The 19,788-nt window shown below is 36.0% G+C and overlaps 2 protein-coding genes across 3 annotated transcripts in view; both read right to left on the reverse strand.

Annotated features, from left to right (window-relative positions):
• Window positions 1-16,675, reverse strand: part of UNC13C (unc-13 homolog C) — a 178,726-nt gene extending 162,051 nt beyond the window's left edge. For both annotated transcript variants that reach the window (XM_056347091.1, XM_056347090.1), the window contains exon 1: window positions 13,676-16,675. In XM_056347091.1, coding sequence (XP_056203066.1) covers window positions 13,676-16,640 — 2,965 coding nt within the window. In that variant the 5' untranslated portion in view covers window positions 16,641-16,675. The remainder of the gene's footprint in view (window positions 1-13,675) is intronic.
• A 123-nt stretch (window positions 16,676-16,798) lies between these two features.
• The window catches only part of LOC130152876 (protein unc-13 homolog A-like), a 60,376-nt gene continuing 57,386 nt past the window's right edge, over window positions 16,799-19,788 (reverse strand). The window contains exon 8 of the mRNA XM_056347092.1: window positions 16,799-16,900. Coding sequence (XP_056203067.1) covers window positions 16,811-16,900 — 90 coding nt within the window. The 3' untranslated portion in view covers window positions 16,799-16,810. The remainder of the gene's footprint in view (window positions 16,901-19,788) is intronic.

Consider the following 19,788-nt stretch of genomic DNA (forward strand, 5'->3'; position numbering starts at 1 on the left):
AAGAAGGCTAAATAAAATTTCCAGCAAGTGTTTATTAATGGTACATAATTACTATTCAAACTCAGTCTGGAAAATGACTGTATAAAAGTTGAACTTTACACTGTTTTCAACTGTTTTCAAATCAACACATGGTGTGATTTACCCATTTTTAATAGCAATGTTGCCACCTGTAACTTACCACACAATATAGGAATTCATCATACAAGATAACTAGTTTCTATACCCAAACTTCCTAGAAAAAAAAAAAAAATCTCTGAAGGATGTTGAAAACACAGATTCTTCTAGCATGAAAGATAAATTAGCAAGGGAGATACCGAAGTGAAGACAAAACTTTGCTTTTGTAACTTACAATACCATCACAAATACAACTGGACAACGGTCTCATCATTCAGCAGAGGTTTTTATACCAAAGAAGTTCAGAAGATTATTTCCCCCTATCGCCCACAATCAAAAGCCTCCTTCAAGCCTTGTGTCCTACTTCTCTCTTGCATTTTTCTGAGCAGCAGAGCATCATCCTAATACACTTCTCTTTCTTTAATGATTGCAAAACCTTAGTTCACCAACTGTGCCACCATAGCACAAGAACTGCAATAAAGTTGTAAAATTCTGAACTCTTAGGAAACCCTATAATTAAAATAATATTATGTGTGCTACCTTGTTTTCCCCCTCTTGCAAGTGTGCACCAGTGTACAACACCAAATTGGAAAAAGATTTAAAGTTCATTGTTTTCTGAAAGTACCATTTTAATCTGTAATTCTGCAAAACAGTTACAAGAATGTCAAACTGACTGATGATTACGTCATTCCTGGAAGCAAACCCTTTAAACGTAGTATGTGCTGGATTAGGTAATAATACAGCTGTTCCAAAGAAATAACATGTGTAAAGTACCCAGTCAGAAGTATTTTGTAGTCTGAGCCGGACAGTTCTTATTAGGTATGTGTTGCTAAGAAAGAAAATAAAGGATGACAAACAGCATAAAATAAAAGCAGCACATTAAAGAAGTAGATTGTCTGTCCAAAACAATAACACAAATTAAGCCATGCTAAGATAATAAATGTTGTACCCAGAAGCTAATATTATCACTACAGAACAGAATATTACAGTATGTAAGCCTAGAGGAAGTTGTGTTGCTGAAGCATATTCTAGGAAGATACACTGCATAACGCTTGAAAGATAATATTAAAGCTAGCACATCATAAGAGATGAGTGATGCTTGTCTGACAAAGAGAAGGTCAAACTTGAATAAAGCTTGGTTGACAGGAGAAATAGAAGAATTGCTGCCAGCACTTTACTAGCAGTGATGTAGAAAAATTGCTAGCGGATACCGTTGAGAGCCAAAACAGGAGGTTATCTTGGTGAAGATAAAAAACTGCATTTGTGTCTTTATTAATAAACTGGTCTGCAACACTGAAACAAGGGGACGTGTCTTAAGAACATCTCTGGTATTTAGAAATTGAGTCCCATTAGACTTCTAATGGCTCTTGTTTTCTATTGTCTTTCAACAGTTACTAGATACTTCTATTAACTTCTGAAATTTACCTCTGAAAGCATAAATTGGCTATCAAAAAACCCAAGTGGTTATGAACTGTGGTATGATACCAATGCTTCTTTATTTTTGGTGGCCTCATAAAACTACAGTCCTCTTGAAGACCAGGCCTTCTTGACAGCATCTGGCTTACCAGAGTGATGGTAGGGAATAAAACGCAGAATGCATTTTAAGCACTTTATTCCGACCCCAGAACACATCAGAATGCTAAAGCATACATTATCCATAAAGGGACATATTTTTATCTCTTTTGATACAAATTATGACTGTAAATACAACCAAGTAATTAATTATAGCCTATGAAAGCAAACAGATATTTGATTATGGCAAGCCTTTCCATTCCACACAGCCAACATCGCCACAAAATATTTGACTTGGACCATTATATCATGGTCTTACTTGCCAGCTGAAGTCCCACTGCGCTTCTTCCAAAAAAAAAATCCAAACAAACAACCACTTGGTTTGACACCAGCTGTGAGAGTAGTCCCTCAGGCCTAACAAGCAAAAGCATGTTCCTTGGCACTCACACCAAATAGGAGGATTTCACCGAGACATACAAGTTGGTTTGTGGTAACAGCATAGACGGAAGTGACAGTAGGACAGGAATGTTAAATGCCTGCCTGGGACACAGCAGCAAGCTGATGGCCACCTTGGCCAACAAACAATATATGTGCAACAGCAAATAATTTAGTGTCATAAGAGCAGAGCAGAAGGCCAAAACAGTTGGTGCCAAAGACACAAGTGTCCACACCACAAAGGTTTTGGGGGTATTTACTTCATGTCCTGTGTACTGAAAGCCCATTAGTTGCTGAGCATGTCAGGGGTGATTGTGGAGAGCAACATCTGGCTAGTCTGCATCAGTAAAATACCTAGATCACACTCAGGCATTCCAGTGGTCAAAGTAAATGTGGTGAATTCGGAAGACTGAGAGATCTGCTTCAAAAGAGTATCCCTGCTGTAAAATAAAATGCTAATGGCGGCAACCCTATAAATTATATAAACATCCTACTGTTAAAGACCAAGACAATATATACACCTAAGATCAAGAACAAAGGAGCAGAACATAACATCTGGGGAACAGTCACATATGTCACAGGCTATGACATTTATAGCTGCTGTTATTATGAAGTTGTTTCTTCTCCTGTGGAGTTGCATCCACTTCCTAGCCAGTATTTAAGGAACTATCTAAAATAGTCTCAAACAATTTAAAAACTATCTTCAAAAAATTCAAACTAGGAGACTAAAAAATTGAGATAAGCCAGACTAATTTCAAGACTTACAGTAGTGAAAGAAAAAATGAGTCAATGTATAATCACATACAGAATAATAAGATGACATCAGCCAATGTTGTTTACTGAGATAAGACAAAGAAATCAGATTTTCTTCTATCAATAAGCAAAGCAGCTTAACTGATACGAGAGAAGAAAAAGACATTAAATACCACAACACTAATATGATTTTTGAAATTTGTTTTTCCTGACATACCCTATGTAAGCAAGTTAAATATAGTAGAGGTGAAATTGGTAGAAAATACTGTACAGTTGTATTGCAGTATTTGGGAGTAATTCTTTTGATGGAAGTATCGTGTTGGGTGTCAACCAATATCGTACAGGTCTATTTTAGCCAATGTTCTCACCAAGCTAGATGTAGAGAATTTCATAGAGTCTGCAGAAGACACAAATCTGGAATGGATTGGCAACACTTGAAAGGATGGAGTTAGATTTCAGAATGTTCTTCACATATTATTGAACTCACTTTCCTGCCTCAGCATTACTGTAAAAACTGTTTCTATGTTTGGAACAGAAAAGGAAAAAGGCAAAAAAGTGATTAGACAGCAGTACAAGGCATATAGCATATTTGAAATTGAAATAATTGTTGATGGTTGATGTAATATTAGTGCCAAAAAGGCTACTGTCATTCTGGAAAGTATTAGTATGTGTCATGTGAGACAGTCAGCTCTATAAGCACCTGTTAACTTCAGCTGAAGTTGTTTTTCCAGTTTTTGGAATCACACTAAAAGTAAACAAATTGAATAGCAAGAGGATGATAAAAGCCAGAGTAAGCAGAGGTTCACAAAACAATTTGTGAGGACAGACTGAAAGGATTAGGGTTTTTTTGTCTTATTGAGAGACTAAACTGAGGAGGAAGGTGGTGACAGTGATTCAAATGCATTAGAGTAGAACAGAGTAATGCTTTCCTTTTCTCCATGGCTAATGATGTTGGTTACATATTAGATGTCAAAAATCAAAAACAAAAAACCGGGCAAGAACATATGCTTAGTCACAATTACAAAATATACAGGTAGCATTCATGTCATGAATACTGTAAAGCTCAGCACACTGTGTTCTGTAATTAATCACCTTTTAACTGAAGCACCTAAAAAAAGTCTTAAGATAATTCTCAAAAAGGAGACTGACCTTAACAAAACATTTAAAAAGCATTTATTTTTCCCACTGTTAGCTTTTATGCTGCAGGTAGAAACAACATCAAATTACACACTGTTTCAGCTCTGCTTGAAAGTAATGTTGGAATAATTAGGCATAAACCAATGAGACTCACAGATGTTAAGAGCTACAGACTGGTACACTGGAATTCAAAGCACAAGTTTGGGTTCTATTGGATTTTTCTGCCTCATGGGTATGCATAAATCCTTTTGATTCCACAATCTCTTTTTATAGTTAATGGGAAAAGGTATGTCTCTTTGTCCTCTGCTTTGATTTTTTTATAAAAGAAAATTTCAACAAACATGGCTTTTAAAGTTCCCAAACAAAATTTCACTACTTTGTTTGCAGTATTTTCCCTGCCTCATGGAGGCAGAGAAGCATTAGCTCTAGTCTGTTCATGATAAATGGAACAGGAAGACCTACAGGTTAAGATTAAAAACTGCTTAAGTTCTTAGTCATTCATTTTATACATATTCTTCTCTTCTGGTTTATTTTACACTCGGTAAGTTCATCATGTCTCTCCTTTTTCCATCTTGGTATATATGTAGCTGATGGACAGGAATTCCTTTGGTGAGGCTGCAATTACCCTGATGATACCTACACCTACACATAGTTTGTGTATCTGTGCTGGCAGTGACAAATTACCCGCTGCTGTTTCGCCTCTGATCAAGAAACTCAATTTCTCAAGGAGAAAAATCAGAGTCAAAAAGATGTTTTGCCACATCACATCTCTCAGACTCTAATGTAACATAAACAAGCCCAACTAGTTTCAGTAGCCAGCTCCAGAGAAACTACCAGCATATCAGTCAGCAGCTTGCTCTTTACCACTACTTGTTTAGTGACAACACATTACAGGCTTTTCTGTGTTCAGCAGTGTTTTCTTTTTTTTTTCGAGTCAACCTGTATCTTTTTATAACACCATATTCTTTATCATAGCATCAAGGATGTTGTTAAACAGCTCTATCAGCAGCACAATTAGAAGGCATGGGCTATCTGGAAAACCCGCTCTTTACATAGGTTTTAACTGAAAATTACTAAATTTTCAGTGGAGTAAGCTTTACATCAGACAAGTGCAGAAGAAAACTGTCTTACAAAAATGGTATGTATTAAACAATGTAAGAGTGTGGGCATCTGTACGTATGCATCTGTGTTTTGCTAGAATTTATGTATCAATCAATCCTGCCTTTCTTTTCAGGTTTACCAAAACATCTGATCATGCAAGCTGTCTTAAGAATACTCTCTACTGATCAAGGAGGCAAATCTCACGGTTGACAAAGTTTCATCACTGTAAACAATAATTTTGCATCAGCAGGAACTGGAGAGATTTCAGATATTTTCTCCCATTTAAAGTCCCAGGGAGACACCTGTGTAGGTGCTCCACTGATCACCTGAAAAATGTGCATGAAGAGAAAGTCTGGCACTAGTCCCATGAAAGCAGTCAGAAGCTTGCTTTAGCAGCAAAAGAGGGAATCTCTTTAGTTTTACACTTCACTGTCATATTCTACTTCCCTAATAGATCAGAGGAAGATTTGAACATATTTATGAACTCATGTTTTCTTTGTTACTACATTTTTTAAATGCGTATCTAGGTATTTTTTCAGCCAGCTGCTTTAACAAGTTTCCTTTTATCCTGAAGCTGCATTACAAAATGATGCAGAGTTATTTCTGCTTCTAAAATGCAATGATATAAAGGAAAAGCTTAAATGTTTTACAAATGAAAATAGAAAATATTTCTTAATCTTGGTGATAAAATACCGGTTTGTGTTCATTTCCACAGCAGAACCAGTGTAAGTCAGTCCTTGGAACTAACATTCCCGCTCTGGTTTCTCTCAGAACTAGCAAATTTATTTTACATCTGTTTAAGCACAAAAATGGCAGGCAAACTGCATGAGTATTAATCAATCTACATTAATTCTAAACTCAGTGAAAATAGTGTTGAATAGTCTCCTGTTCTTGTAAGGAGTAGACTAGTACTTTTTATAAAGAAAACTAGCAGTTGTAATTAATTACTTTTCTTAAAAAAGGAAGTAATTTTCTAAACAGAAGTGGTTTGGGGTGGTTTGTTTTGGGGTTTTGTTTGTTTGTTTTTAATAAACAGCCAAAATATGGATGACTTCTGCTAAACCTTACTGATTAAGAAGGTAGGGGGTGGGGTTTTGAAGGTTTTTATGGTCAAAGAATAGGTATAGGTATTCCAGCAAAAGGGCATCTGATAACAATAGTTGATTTTTTTTTATTCCCAGATGGTTATGCAAGTGTATACGTGACACACATTTTCCTGATGTAATGCACACTGATTCAGTAGGAGTTACTATGCTAAATTAAACTGTTGATCTTCAATTTATTTTGTTACGATCCTTTTTTCAGAGACGCAGTATTACAACCTAAGATTTTCTGATAAACAGAAGCCTGTAACTACAGAATTAAAACACAAACAACTATAAGAACACTATTATGTTTTCTGAAAGCCATACTAAACCATTTTTTAAAGAATTCTTTCACTTACGGTTTCTAAAACATGGATTATTTTTTTAACAGACCTTGGGAAAAAATCTGTAACTTCTTGTTAATAAGGGTTTGGTTTTATTTGGATGGTTAGTCTCTAAGATTATGATCATTACTCTCAATATAATCTTCCTTACTGTAATCCCTCTTTTGATGGACTGAACATGTAGTAGCAGCAAATTCATCCTTTTATGATGTCCTAACTTTAGAGTAGATGGTGAATATAACTACTCACTTCCACAGACAAAAGATGGATGTATCACCTTTATCACTGACTGATTAGATTTCTTTGCATAATTTTTCTAAGGCAACCTTTCTATACTTCTACTAATCTTGAGCTGAACAGACTGCCATTTACTGTCTTAAAATCTCTGATATCCATTTTCCCCATCAAAGGATAGAAAAGAAGTGGGAACAGAAGAGTATAAAGACTTAGGCCTGACTCCAGAATGAAACCAGTGGCAAGAAAAAAACCCGCATATACTCTTGCGTGCATGAAAGAAGTACACGAGGCAAGGACTCTGTCAAATCATTATATTTAGTTCACCTGCAGCATATCTTGACTGAACTGATGGAGCAGTTAATAACTATTTAGGACACTTTTATTTCCTGTAATATTACTGGAAGATTTCCAGAGTGCGCACACACTCACAATATATATAAAAGAAAAAGGATTTTCTAGAATTTTAGCTAAGATAGTTGAGTGCAGGAATATATTGTATTTATCAATTCCTACCCACATCATTAGTTTCCTGCCACTTCAGCTTCTTACCTGCCCCCACCCCCACCAAAAAAAAACCCAACACAACAGACAGTTGGAAAAACTGGATTATTACATTCTGTAGTTCATTGAGTTCATTGTCATGCCCAATGCAGCACCAAAACAGATGCCTTATCTTGCAATAAATCTTGTTTCCTCAGTACCACATACATATTCAAGTGTATAGTAAGGGTATCCACTTTTTCCCCAGCTTGTTTATACAACATGTCTGTTCCATTGGCACCGTCTTCTGATGTGAATATGGAATAGAATTTACACTGATGAAAAGTCTCTATAATCTATCTGTTTACAATATTTACATATGAAGAAAAGAGCAATAGATGATTCAAATATGAAAAGTATTATGTCCTCAAATCCAGCTCTCAGTACCTCATACATTAGATGAATATATTTTTTTTTTTAAACATTGCAGATCAACTATATCAGCCACACAAAACACACAATCAGCTCTTATATTAATGCAGTCTTCTGTCACTCCACGTTAGAAAAAAACAGTAACAAACTTTTAGGGATATGGTAGAGTACAAACACCTTCTATATTAAATACTGTGGTTTCTATACTTAGAAGCAGAGAAGAAAATTTTGGAGCTTGGTATTACTGGTAACTTCTATTAACTAGAAGTGTTCCTTTCTGGGCTATTCTTTCACAGTTACGCAAAGACTAATTGCTGTATACTCATCCATTAACTTTTTCCCATTAGATTATACCTGAGATTAGAAAGATGGGAAATGCCATTTAGCGCAGGTTAGCATCTGAAAGGGATAATATTTAAAAAAAAAAAAGTTTCATTATTTTGTACAAAGTGATGCTAAACTGAAAGGAAACACAGTGTACCCACAACTTCGCTTTAAGCCTTCCAGTGGGGGGTTCTGATGAGTGTTTACAGTGCAGTACACCTAAAGCCATATAACGCAGGTAAAAATGATATCAACTTAAAGCTGCATTAGTTCAAGACAGCTTTCAATATCTATGTCTAAGCTTTCAATAGTGCCCCAAAACCATTTTTCACCAAAGGATAAGTATAAACTGAAGTTTGTATTTAGAATTTTTTAACAACAAAATACTTGAAGAAATAAAGTGGTAATGGTAACAGTGGAGGTCTTACAGATTTCAAAGAATTCCCCACAAGACAAACATACTTTTGTTATGACAACAGCAGATTGATAAAAAAGGGGAAAAAGATGACTGTCACCAACAACCTCTTTTATACTATGGTATGAACAAGACTGACTGGCATTAGCTGTTACTACTGCCAATGAAGGAATTTGCATGTATTATGCCAGGCTGACCTGCTAATATACATGTTCTATTTTTAATAATTGCTGTAGTATTTTATACACTAAACTAGAATTCTGCCATCTGACTAGACATCCTTCCCTCACCCAAACTGCACCAGCAGCCTGAGAAGGAACTTTACTTTTAAGGAAAAACACCTGCAAACCCAAAACCAATTCACTATATTTTAATCAGCCAACATACTTACCTCAAGCAATTAAGAAATAAGATGGGATATATGTCTACTTTTCATTTCTCTTTCTACAAACAATGGTTCTCCCTGAAAGTCCACTTCCTAACACAACCAATGTAAATCAGATGTAGGAGAACTCTTCAATATTTAAAAGCAATTTATCTTTCTAACAGGTTTCTTATTTCCCCATCAGTCTCACCACCACCAAGCAGGCAATTGCTGTGACCAAGGTAATGTTTTTATTTATCCTGTTTCCACCTGAATGGCTATAAAATGACCGAATTATTTATTAAATAATACCAGAGCACTTGATTTTCATCTGGGCCACAGCACCTATCATATCAAGTCCAACTACAAAAAATTATATTCCCACAACAAAACTGGTACAATGCTACTAGCTATAACTATTAGTTACTAGTAACTGTGCACCTACACAGGTGCATTAAAAAGAAACATGGTGGAGGTAAGACATAAAGGAAACAAAAGTCCGAGTACCACAAGACAGGGTTAGATTAACTTCTAAAGCCTATATCCTTTGGGAAAATGCAGCTGACTCAGGCAGTTCCAGCAAACAGTTATTACAAAAAGGCTAGAAAAGCTGTCAAAATAAGAAAATATATACTTGTTTCAAAAGAGGTAAGTTGGAATAGACAGAGTTTGAAATATGCATTAGTAATATACTTATTTTGCTGACAGCTTTGCTTAATGTGGAAGCAAATGACCACACTGCAAGGGGAGTGCGGTAATACATTACTGATTCTTTTGGTTTCGAATGTTAGCATCACACTTCCTCCTTCAGGCACGCACAAAATAAGGCTGTACTATACTGATACTTTAAGTTCTGTTCTTCAGTCACACACTACTAGATGTAATGCAAGTCCTTCCTGTCAAACAATAGAAAACACGCTTTTATCGACTGTTAAAGAGGCAACCCCCATCTCTGGCCCCTGTAATCTGACTTCATAAAAATCACAGAATGGTTTGGGTTGGAAAGGACCTCAAAGATCTTCTTAGTTCCACCCCCCTGCCACAGGCAAGGACATTTTCCACTAGACCAGGCTGCTCACAGCCCCATCCAGCCTGGCCTTGAACACATCCAGGGATGGGGCATCCACAGCTGCTCTGGGCAACCTGTTCCAGCATCTCACCACCCCCACAGTAAAGAATTTCTTTTGTACCTGTATGTATGTATACAGTATGATAAGTTCACCCATCCTGACACCATAAACAATCTACAGGTTACTCTGTGGCAGAAATTTCAGACCAAAGGCTTTTTAAAATCTGACCAATCACCAAATGATCAGTAAGATCTTCATCAACTAGCTCAAGAAGCTATTGCTTGTAAACTACCATTCATACAATAAGACTATATTATTATGAAAAGCAATTCAGAATACTGCATGAAACTCTGGAAGTTTATCCAGAGCGAGTTTCATCAGGAGAGAGAATGATGCTTATTCTAAGTCAAAGACAACAAGATAGGCATGGAATGAAAGAAGCCACTAGAGAAAAAGGAAGCTAAAAATAACAAGTGAGGACTGGAACAATAAACAAAAGGGTAAGAGTTGTTCTAGATTAGTGTGCAAAGAAAAAAACCACTTGCTAGCATTTATTTGATATTTTTCTAAAGAGCCATCAATCCTTCCATTAATATACATGCATCATCACAATTCCTCTACGTTCTTATGGAACTTCAAATCCGAGAATTACTTATGTACCACTAATGCCTCCTCTCATCCATATACCTTATTACTTTCACTCCAGTATATCTCCAAAAACACACTGTAATAAATAATACATAAGCAATCAGCTCATAGTGTATTTTTTCTCTCCAGGTAGGGCCAAAGAATAGGACTATTCAACAGGGCTCTTGTACACTAATAAATTATTTATGTACCAAAGTTTCAATGACCTTACCTCAAATGTTACCAGAATGAAAATAATAGGACTCTAAACTTTTCATTTGTAATAAACTGGAGAAATAACACTAGCGTATTATCAAGCTATATCTCTGGCTGGCCAGATTGCTATCTACCTGCTCCTGCCTACATGGAGAGATGAAACAACTCATTAAACAACAGGTTATATTTTGGTTATGTAACGATCAATTCAACAAACCTGATCTGCAACTAGTATTTTTCCATCCCCAAATAAGAAATCAGAAGTTGACTGTGAATGAGTTAAAGGTGTAAGAGAGTTAAAAAATCAAACAAAACCATAAAAGTAATTTAAACCCTAGATCAGCTATTAGTCACTCTGCTTTAAAGTTATTACTGCCTGTGTAAATATTAAAAGGAAGGTATAATACTCCATACTACTATTTGCTTAAGTAATAAATTGGACATTCATGAATCCGCAGGTAAAGAAGAGGGGGCAGGCTGTGAAAACTGAGAGGCTACAAACTGTACATTTTTTGTGTTTTATAGAACTCCTTTAAGAACTGATTTACAAAATGTTTTTTCCTATACTAAATCAAAATTGACGTGCAATTCAAGTAATAAATAGAAGTTAAGCATGTTTTGTCTTAGAGGACAAACTGACATTAAGACAACTTCATTCTTCAAAGACTGCATACAAAGTATTAAAAGAATGTATTTCCTTATCACAGAACACTTGTGGCTGGAAGGGACCTCTGGAGGCCATCTTATCTAACAACCCTGTTCAGGCAGGGTCACCTACAGCAGATTAATTGGGACCATGTCCAAATATCTGCAAGAACTAAGATTTCATCTATGGACTCCATTATTTGTAAATATACTTTCTATAGTATCAGTCTTCTAGCTCACTGAAAGTAAAATCAAGAAAGATTTGGCTACAGTAATACTGCATGTCAGTCTGCAGCAGTTTTTCAGCTAACACATTCTTTGAGTAGACTAACTCAGCTAAGAATCAGATCTTGCAAGTTCTGCAGACATTAAAAGGTAAAATATCATATTAATCCATTAGATACAAAAAATGAAACACTGTTCTGTTAATAAGTATTGCCAGGTATGCTACAGGACTTGAAGATACATTTGCAACAAACCAGTTTGTGACTGCTGAGTCAGAATCCCTGATTGAAACATGTCCTCTCTTTTGGTGTGGAAAACTAAGTACAAAGAGAAAACACAACTGCTACTCAAGAGGCAATGCACACTGTTTTCAGAATAATCTGAGAAGTAGTGTTGTCATAGCAGTACATCTGTAAATTCCCTTTAACCTCTTGCTGTATTCCCTTCACCTTTATTTCAGTAGAAACAAAAACTGAAGTCCTAGTATGATGTCTTATAACCATGCAAACGCTTTATGTCCCATAGACCACACACAATAACACACTTCCATAAACTGGCCTTGGTGTCAGTTGGCTTCTCTGTAAATATAGTACTAGAAATGCTTCAGTAATTCAGAAGAAAAAAACCAAGAGACTGAAAGAGGTCTTTAACCTGCTGGGTTTAAAAAAGAACAAATACATTTAATTGATAGAACTGATCACATGAGATAGAAAATGAGAACTAACTTTGATGTTACAACGGGCTATGTTATCTAGTAATATACACAAATGCACAGACTTTAAATAGTGGAACCAATTTAAGTTTCACTATTTTGGGTCTTCCCTGTGTGCTCTATTTAATAGGTTCTCAGACCTTTATATTCCTATTTGTACAATGATGACTATGTCAAATGACTGTGGTGCCCCTCTCCCATGCCTCACAAAGACATGGGAAAAGGCATGAAAATACTAGCTATTGCTACCTGTTTCTTCACACATACACCATCTAGTGTCTAATACAGTACTTCAGAAAAATATCTGCAAAATGCAAATCTATAATCTAATATCATTGTTTGAAATGTAAAAATAGACTTTAAAAATAAACTTTCATGTCAGCAATATTCAATTGCTATGTAACATACTTTCAACTTGACTATACGTTTAATGTAAAAGTAGTTGTGTACAAAAGAAACTTTATAGTAGCTCAAGCTTTGGATGCTTATTATTACTAAAGACACTGGCTAAAGGCACAATTCTTCATTTTTAAAATTAATGTATCAGATTATAATTTTTTCAAGGTAGATAAAGAAAGCAAAGATTCAGTCAAGGTGACAATGGTAATTAGGTGCTCCCAATTAAATGCAGCACATGCAATATTTTAACATTAGCATTACAATGTATGTTAATATTGAAAATCTCCATTAATTACTAGAGGTATTAAAGTTATGTATATGACTATCTGCTTTAAAGTCTGTTAACATGGAAGATAAAGATCATGAATAAATCTGTGTCAGCACCTTCTATGGTTTAAGTTCCTTTCTACCACCTCTTCATACACGTATGCTACTATTAACATCTTCTTTTTCTTTCCTCCACACCCTTCTCTTCCCTTTTTTGGGGGACTGACTACTTGTTTGAGGGCTTACTGGGAGTATGACTAAGGACAGAATTCAAGTCAATTCAGACTTGCACTCTCACAAGTTACAGGTTGCACACAGGATGCAGAATGCTGCTCATCAGTATGAATACAGAACAAACCATACCTTGAAAACTGTTAATGCACTGTAATACCTGAACACTCCAGATTACTCTTGTAAAGTACATTTACAAAGCTATAAGAAAATCAATTACAGTGTACTGTATTTGTACAGTACAGTAGTTCTTGTTATAAGATTTAAAACTTGTGAAATTTAATTTTCAAATTACTGAAACTCAAAGCAATACAAGTGCTTAAAAAACACGTTTGATTAAACATATTAAGAAATTCCCTCAAAACAAACTTGTGAAATGTTAACCTTTTGGCTTCCACGGAATTATTTCACCCTATAAACAAAACCAGACAAAAGCAGATTTTTTTGTCACCAAATTGAATGGAAGCAGATCAAGTACCACACAGAAATTAACATCTAAGTAGAGTAAGAATAATGTTTTACTTAAAAGATGACATTAAGATACTATTACCTCCAGCAAGGATTTTCTCTTCCAGATCACTCATTTGTTTCCTGTATGCTTTTAAAGCAGCTTCCTTAAATGAAGGTCGTATTCTTTTTTTCTTTGGCATTTCAGCAAGCATCTCTGGGACATTCTGATTTTCATCTTCCCTTACTTCTATGTCAGCAGCTATGTCACTTTCAACCTCCAATATCGCTTCACTGACCACACCATCAAACTGTGCGTCATATTGCTCCTCTGGTAGTATTGCATACGGAGTTTCATACGAAGGCTGCCCCAGTTCGTATTCTTGGACCTGCTCACTAGTTTCACTACTATTAGTTCTGTTTTCTAGTTTAGCAAGTACTTGTTCCATTACTTCTACATAGTCTGTTTCATTCTCACCAGGTGGTTCAATTAAGTCTTCCTCATAGTCCACTTTGTAGCAATAAGGCTCGGCGTAAACATCAGAATCAAGTGTTGTACTGGATTCATTTGCAGTAGACTGAGATAAAGTTCTAAACCTTCCCATGAAAGATGATCCACTGTCTTCATACCCACTTAAACTTTGGGTACTTTTATTCCAGACCACTTCTAAAGCTGACTTAGCACGCTGAAGTGTAGATCCAAATTTAGGAAAGCTGAAAGTCTTATCAGAAAGATCTATGCTTAATCGGCTATGCCATGACTTAGGGGCTGTTTCTTCTGAGTCATCACTCGGTAGTTCACTCTGACTTCGGTACATCATAGGCAATCGGTTTTGATTCTGATAAGGGGAAATAGAATTTGTTTCCTGATAATCATCATATTGACCAGTCCACTGACTTTGTGATTCGCTATCAAGGCCTGGACATGATGGAGAAGTACCGTCAAGGGTAAAATCATAGCTTTCAGTATCGTACTGGAGGTCAGAACTCTGGCACTTTCCAAAATCTGATGTCTGTTGATCTGAAGGGCTGCTCATATCATACACAAAAACTTCCTGTGTCGATGAGTCCAGGCCCAGATCTGCCCCTTGTTGCAACCGATTCCAGTCTTTCCAGGAAGAAAGATCATGTAAAGAAAGCTGAGAATCACCATAGTGGCTTCTGTCTCCAGATGCACATATTATTCCATTGCTTACTCCACTATCAACAGTTTCTATGTTCTCCACTTTATTTTGCTGTGGATACTGTTGCATATCTTGGACAAAAGTCTGTTCCTGGGAACTGCCATACCAGTTTGTAGAATCATCTTGCCTTCGCTGCCAAAGTTCTCGATCAGAGGAAGACAAGAGTGAACTGCCATTTGTTCTGCTAAAATACTGGTTTTCTGAAAAATCCTCAGAGTAAGACTGACACAATTTTGAGAAATCTGACTCGGAACGGCTAAGTTTTGGTGTTGCAAAATCATTCTGTAAATGCCATAGAGGAGTCATGTCTGAATAATAGGTCTTTGATTGCTTTTCCATGTTGTCAAATTCCGGTGACTGATTCCCGTAATTTCTAATGTTTGAACAGGTGCTATTGTCAGCAGTTTTATTAAGGTCTTTAGTATCTGGGGACTCAATACTCCCCTTTGTAGTGCTTGTTTTTATTTGAAGTGCTGATTTAGATATCTTTGCATAACTGTTCTTATTTATGTCCGATTCCAAGTCTTTATCACTGTCAGGTGACTCCCAGTCGTGCATTTTAGTTTTTGTCTCCACAGTTAAAAGCTTCATATCCATACTCTCGTATGTCTGAGAGGAAGGTAGTCCTCTTTCTTTTTTTTCTTTCATTTCATGGGAAAATATATCTGTAGAAATTCCAATGCCAGTTCCCTTAAGTTTATATGACTTTTTTAAAAGTAAGTCTCTCTGTTGTGATGACTCAAAGTAAACAAGAATAGGTCGTGGCTTTGCATTTGGACAGTCTCTTTGTTGCCCCAGTCTTTGGGCAAACTCAATTTTAATAGTGCTTTCTGCCTCTGAGAACCCCATTTTATCTATCAATATTTTGTAAACTATGCTTTCAGTTCTTTCAAGCCTCTCTTCCGGCACATTTAGAAACCTAAGACTTGCTTTGTTTCCTGGGTGGCCTATCTGCTTAATGTAGTCATGTATGTCCCGAGTTTCTCTTCGGGACTGTACAAATCCAGTTCGCAATTGTTCAATTTCATTTTGTACAACTTCTACACTACTAGAAATTTCATCAATTGATTGTTTCAGAGCATTAACATGCCCTCTTAATTCAGAGAGTTCTGTTTCAATCTGACTTATACCCTGAAGCTCTTTAAAGATCATTTCCATAACATCATGGGTTTGACTAATACAACCTGTCGAACTAAAACCAGGTTCAAGAGTATTTGATTTCTGGTGACGGCCAGTTCTGTCTAGAGATTTACTTCTTAAGCCCCATGTTTTCTTCCATGTACTTAGTTCTGAGTCTGATGAGACACATTCTTGGCTCTTCTTCCATTTCCTTAGTTTTCTTAAAGCTCCCAGCTTCAGGGTGTGTAAAGTGCGTTCTCCATCTGAGCTTCCATCAGATGGTGCAAGGCTGCTTAAGCTTTTTCTGTTGCGTCTCACAGGCATCGTGTGTGATAAGTATTCGTTTTTCTTGCTATTACTTTTTACCTCGCTTAATGACTCAGAATATGAACTATCATTAGAAGACAGATCTGGAACTATATCTTCATTATTACTGTTTGTTACCAAAATATGCTTTTGCAGTCCATTGGCTATGGCAACTCTGTAACTGAAAGTTGGAGAAAGTGAAAATTCTCTATTACTTTCCTCTTCTTCAGTTGATAAGTTGCGAGCAGAGGGACACTTGGCAATTTTTTTAACAGTGCTTTTTAAAGTATTTGAAAATTTTGGATTCTTTGTTTGTCCAATCTGAGTTAAGTCTTGTTCCTTTTTGCTCTGACAACTCTCTTTCCTCTTTGTACTATTTCCCGATTTCTTTGTGAACATTCCTTTGCAAATCTTATATATGTAAGATGAGGTCAGGCTCTTTAAGAAGGCAGAAACCATGGGTTGTAGTTTATATTAAGCCGTTTCCATAAAACGCAATCTTTGATCCAAACAAGTATTTGTATCTCCAAAAGGGTCATCAGTAAATATCTCGTCAACAGATACTGTAGACATATAAGCTACTGGTAGCATTTGACAGAAAAAAATAAAAAAAAAATAAAAAAAATAAATCACACATCTGCTTGTCCGAAACCAAATCCTGAGGGTGTTTTGTATGTCTTGAAAAATCTCACTCTGCTGCACATGGTTTCTTGAAGTGTCTAAAAAGGAGGGAATGACATTACAATGGCTGCCAAACAAACTTATCATTCAATAATACTCATTTTGTTTTAACTGGGTTACAATGGAATCACAGAGGAGTTAAGTATTTATTTATACTTTCCCCATAAATTGTCTGAACAGAATTTTCAATTAACAATTAAAGCTAAAAGCTGTTATAGGCAAATATTTTCAACATAAATGAATAAGCTATACTTATTTACAGGCTTCTTTGTCCGGTTTAATTGTCTGACTTTAATTGAGATATTTGGTATTAATGCTGTCTGCTTTCTTTCGGAGTAACAACATTTCAATGTAGATCCATATAATATACAGCAGTGGTAAAAAAAACCCAGGGGAACAAGGTGTTACTAGCTAGTAAAATAGAAGTAGAAAGGTCTCTCTTGGTTCAACTTTTGGAGCAAGGCAGGATTCTGTGCAACAAATAAGTACTGCATTCACGAAGTACTGTTCTATATTGAGACTGAATTATACATATGACTATGATTTGAGAAATAGATGCTTTCATTATATAGTAGACTTTAACACGTGTTATGGTAAGCCAGGACTTGAAGTGGGCGTACCTTCTTGGTTTCTCTTCTTTAAAAAGAAGGAAAAAAAAAAACCCAAACCAACCCAGAAAATCATAATGACAATTGATGGAACATTCTCATCCAGGTTACAAAATTTTACATCATTCTGGTCACAGAAAAAACACTCTACACAAAATGAGAGAAAGAGGGAGAAACAAATATGATTTACAAGTCTCAGGACAAAAACCGGTGCCATTACAATGGGAAAGCAATTTGATCTAAAATACAGAAGAGTGAGAAAAGATTTCATGAGTCATCTGGAAGCTTCTATACCATAAAACAAAAGTTTGTACTCCATAGAAATGTAGTCAATGCATTTTAAAAATATGAAAGTATTTTTTTTGTACAGCATATCATTCACCTTTCTGTCTCATAGCCGCAGAATAAAACCAAGACAAATAGCTCAGAAAAATCCAACAAAGTAGCAGCTCTTAAAATGGCCATTTCAGTTTCTAAACCAGCTAAAAATTCTTTGGCAGCATAAGAAGTTTGTTTAGATACAGGATATATGAAGGGTTAAAATTTGCTCTGTGTGTCTTAAGAGGAGTAAAGGATATGAACTGTCCTTGTCTGAAAACAGTATGGCACTGTGTGAAACATAATGTTCCACTCACACACCTCAAGATCTGCTCTTTTTGTTACAGAGTTTGTCTTCACTGACCTTACTATTATACTCATGTTATGGTCAATAATAAACACTAACTACTGATTTATACTGCAGCAGCAAAATTCAGTATGTTGAAGAGAGGCCAACAAAAGCTGGTAAACCCCTGGTTGGTTACTGTTACTTAGAACAGAGAATATAAATGGGACTTACTTCTTTCCTAGTGTTAACAAAATTGAGATGCAGCCCAAGAGCGAGCAGAACAAGAATAGACAACATACTTCATCCTTCCCAAAGTTGCTGCCTGTTATTTTATAAAAGATGAAATACTGTGGAACACGAATCACATTTTCAACACAGATACATCAACATAGCTCATGACTTGTTTTTCTTCCAGGCTTATGTCTGAAATCAGAGTATTAAGAGTGAATTAAGAGCAAGCAATGTTTGGAAGAATGCTCAACAAGACTGCATGCAATTTTCAAGGCATGAAAATGGCATTTCTCAGACTATTACAAAGCTTTCACTAGACCCAAGGCTGCCTTGCATCCACATATTAGAAGAAGGTGGAACCATCCTGGGGCACTTTTCAATATCAAAGGGATGTTTCTAGATGTAGAAACACTTGTTAACCATTCAGCCCTTAACACTGAGTGTTTATTGAACCATTTATTGAACAAGAAGTTGAAGTGTGACTGCCTGCCTCCTCTGCCCACACAACCACAGCTTTTTAAGTGCCCTCTTATATAAACTTCACTCAGATGACTCAGGCATTCTTCTCATTGAAAAGACTTCAAACCAACAATGTATAAACAAGCTAGAAGGTTTATTTACTGGCTCAGCCTACAAAATATCAAGAAATAATGAAGTTATAATTGGAACCTGGAACATTTCCATTAATTTTAAATAAGATTTAATTCTTCTCTGTAGAACAATCTTGATTTCATAGCCAGCCATATATATGTTTTATCCAGTGCCTAACCTATGCCTTTTATCAGAGGTAACTGTAAGTATTATAAATAGCTGCAAATTCAGCACTCAATTTATGTAAACTCACTTTCTGACAAGGCCACAGTAAATGAAAAGTTGTACAGAGATCTGCTAAATGGAGCAGATTTATGTTCTCTCATGCGAGTTCCAGTCCATCTCAGCTGTATTAGTCATGTGATCTGTTCATCAGTTTACAGCCTACCATTGCTCTGTCAAATACTCATTTTTGAAAATTGTATATCTCTACACATGGAATCAAGTTGGAGTCACTACAGGTCTCGTCCATTTCTTTTTGCAAAGATTTGCATAGGGTTGTTCTTACCATTTTAAATCAGTGTAGGTTAAAACTCCAGGAAATAAGGAACAGTCTTTTGAGAAGCACATAGGACTAAGTCACTTATTTGAATGAGCTGGGAGTTGTCATTCAGTGATTTAACCAGGTCTCCCAGTAAACCACCATGACCTCATTTTTTATTTTCACTTTGCTTGTTTATCGATCTAAATCAATTTATATGATAAAGTTGAAGACAAATAAGTTAACCCATTCTAAGCACAAGGAATCAAGCTGAAATGTTACAGCAGTAAAATATAGACTACGCTAGATGGTTATAGAGCAGGAAACTGGAAACTTATGGATTGTGAGATTAGAAATAAAAGAAATTGGTTCCTTCTGTAAAGAAAGGACACAATGACACCTCCTTCA

This window comes from Falco biarmicus, chromosome 7 (assembly GCF_023638135.1).
Source record: "Falco biarmicus isolate bFalBia1 chromosome 7, bFalBia1.pri, whole genome shotgun sequence".
In the NCBI taxonomy this organism is placed as follows: Eukaryota; Metazoa; Chordata; class Aves; order Falconiformes; family Falconidae; genus Falco; species Falco biarmicus.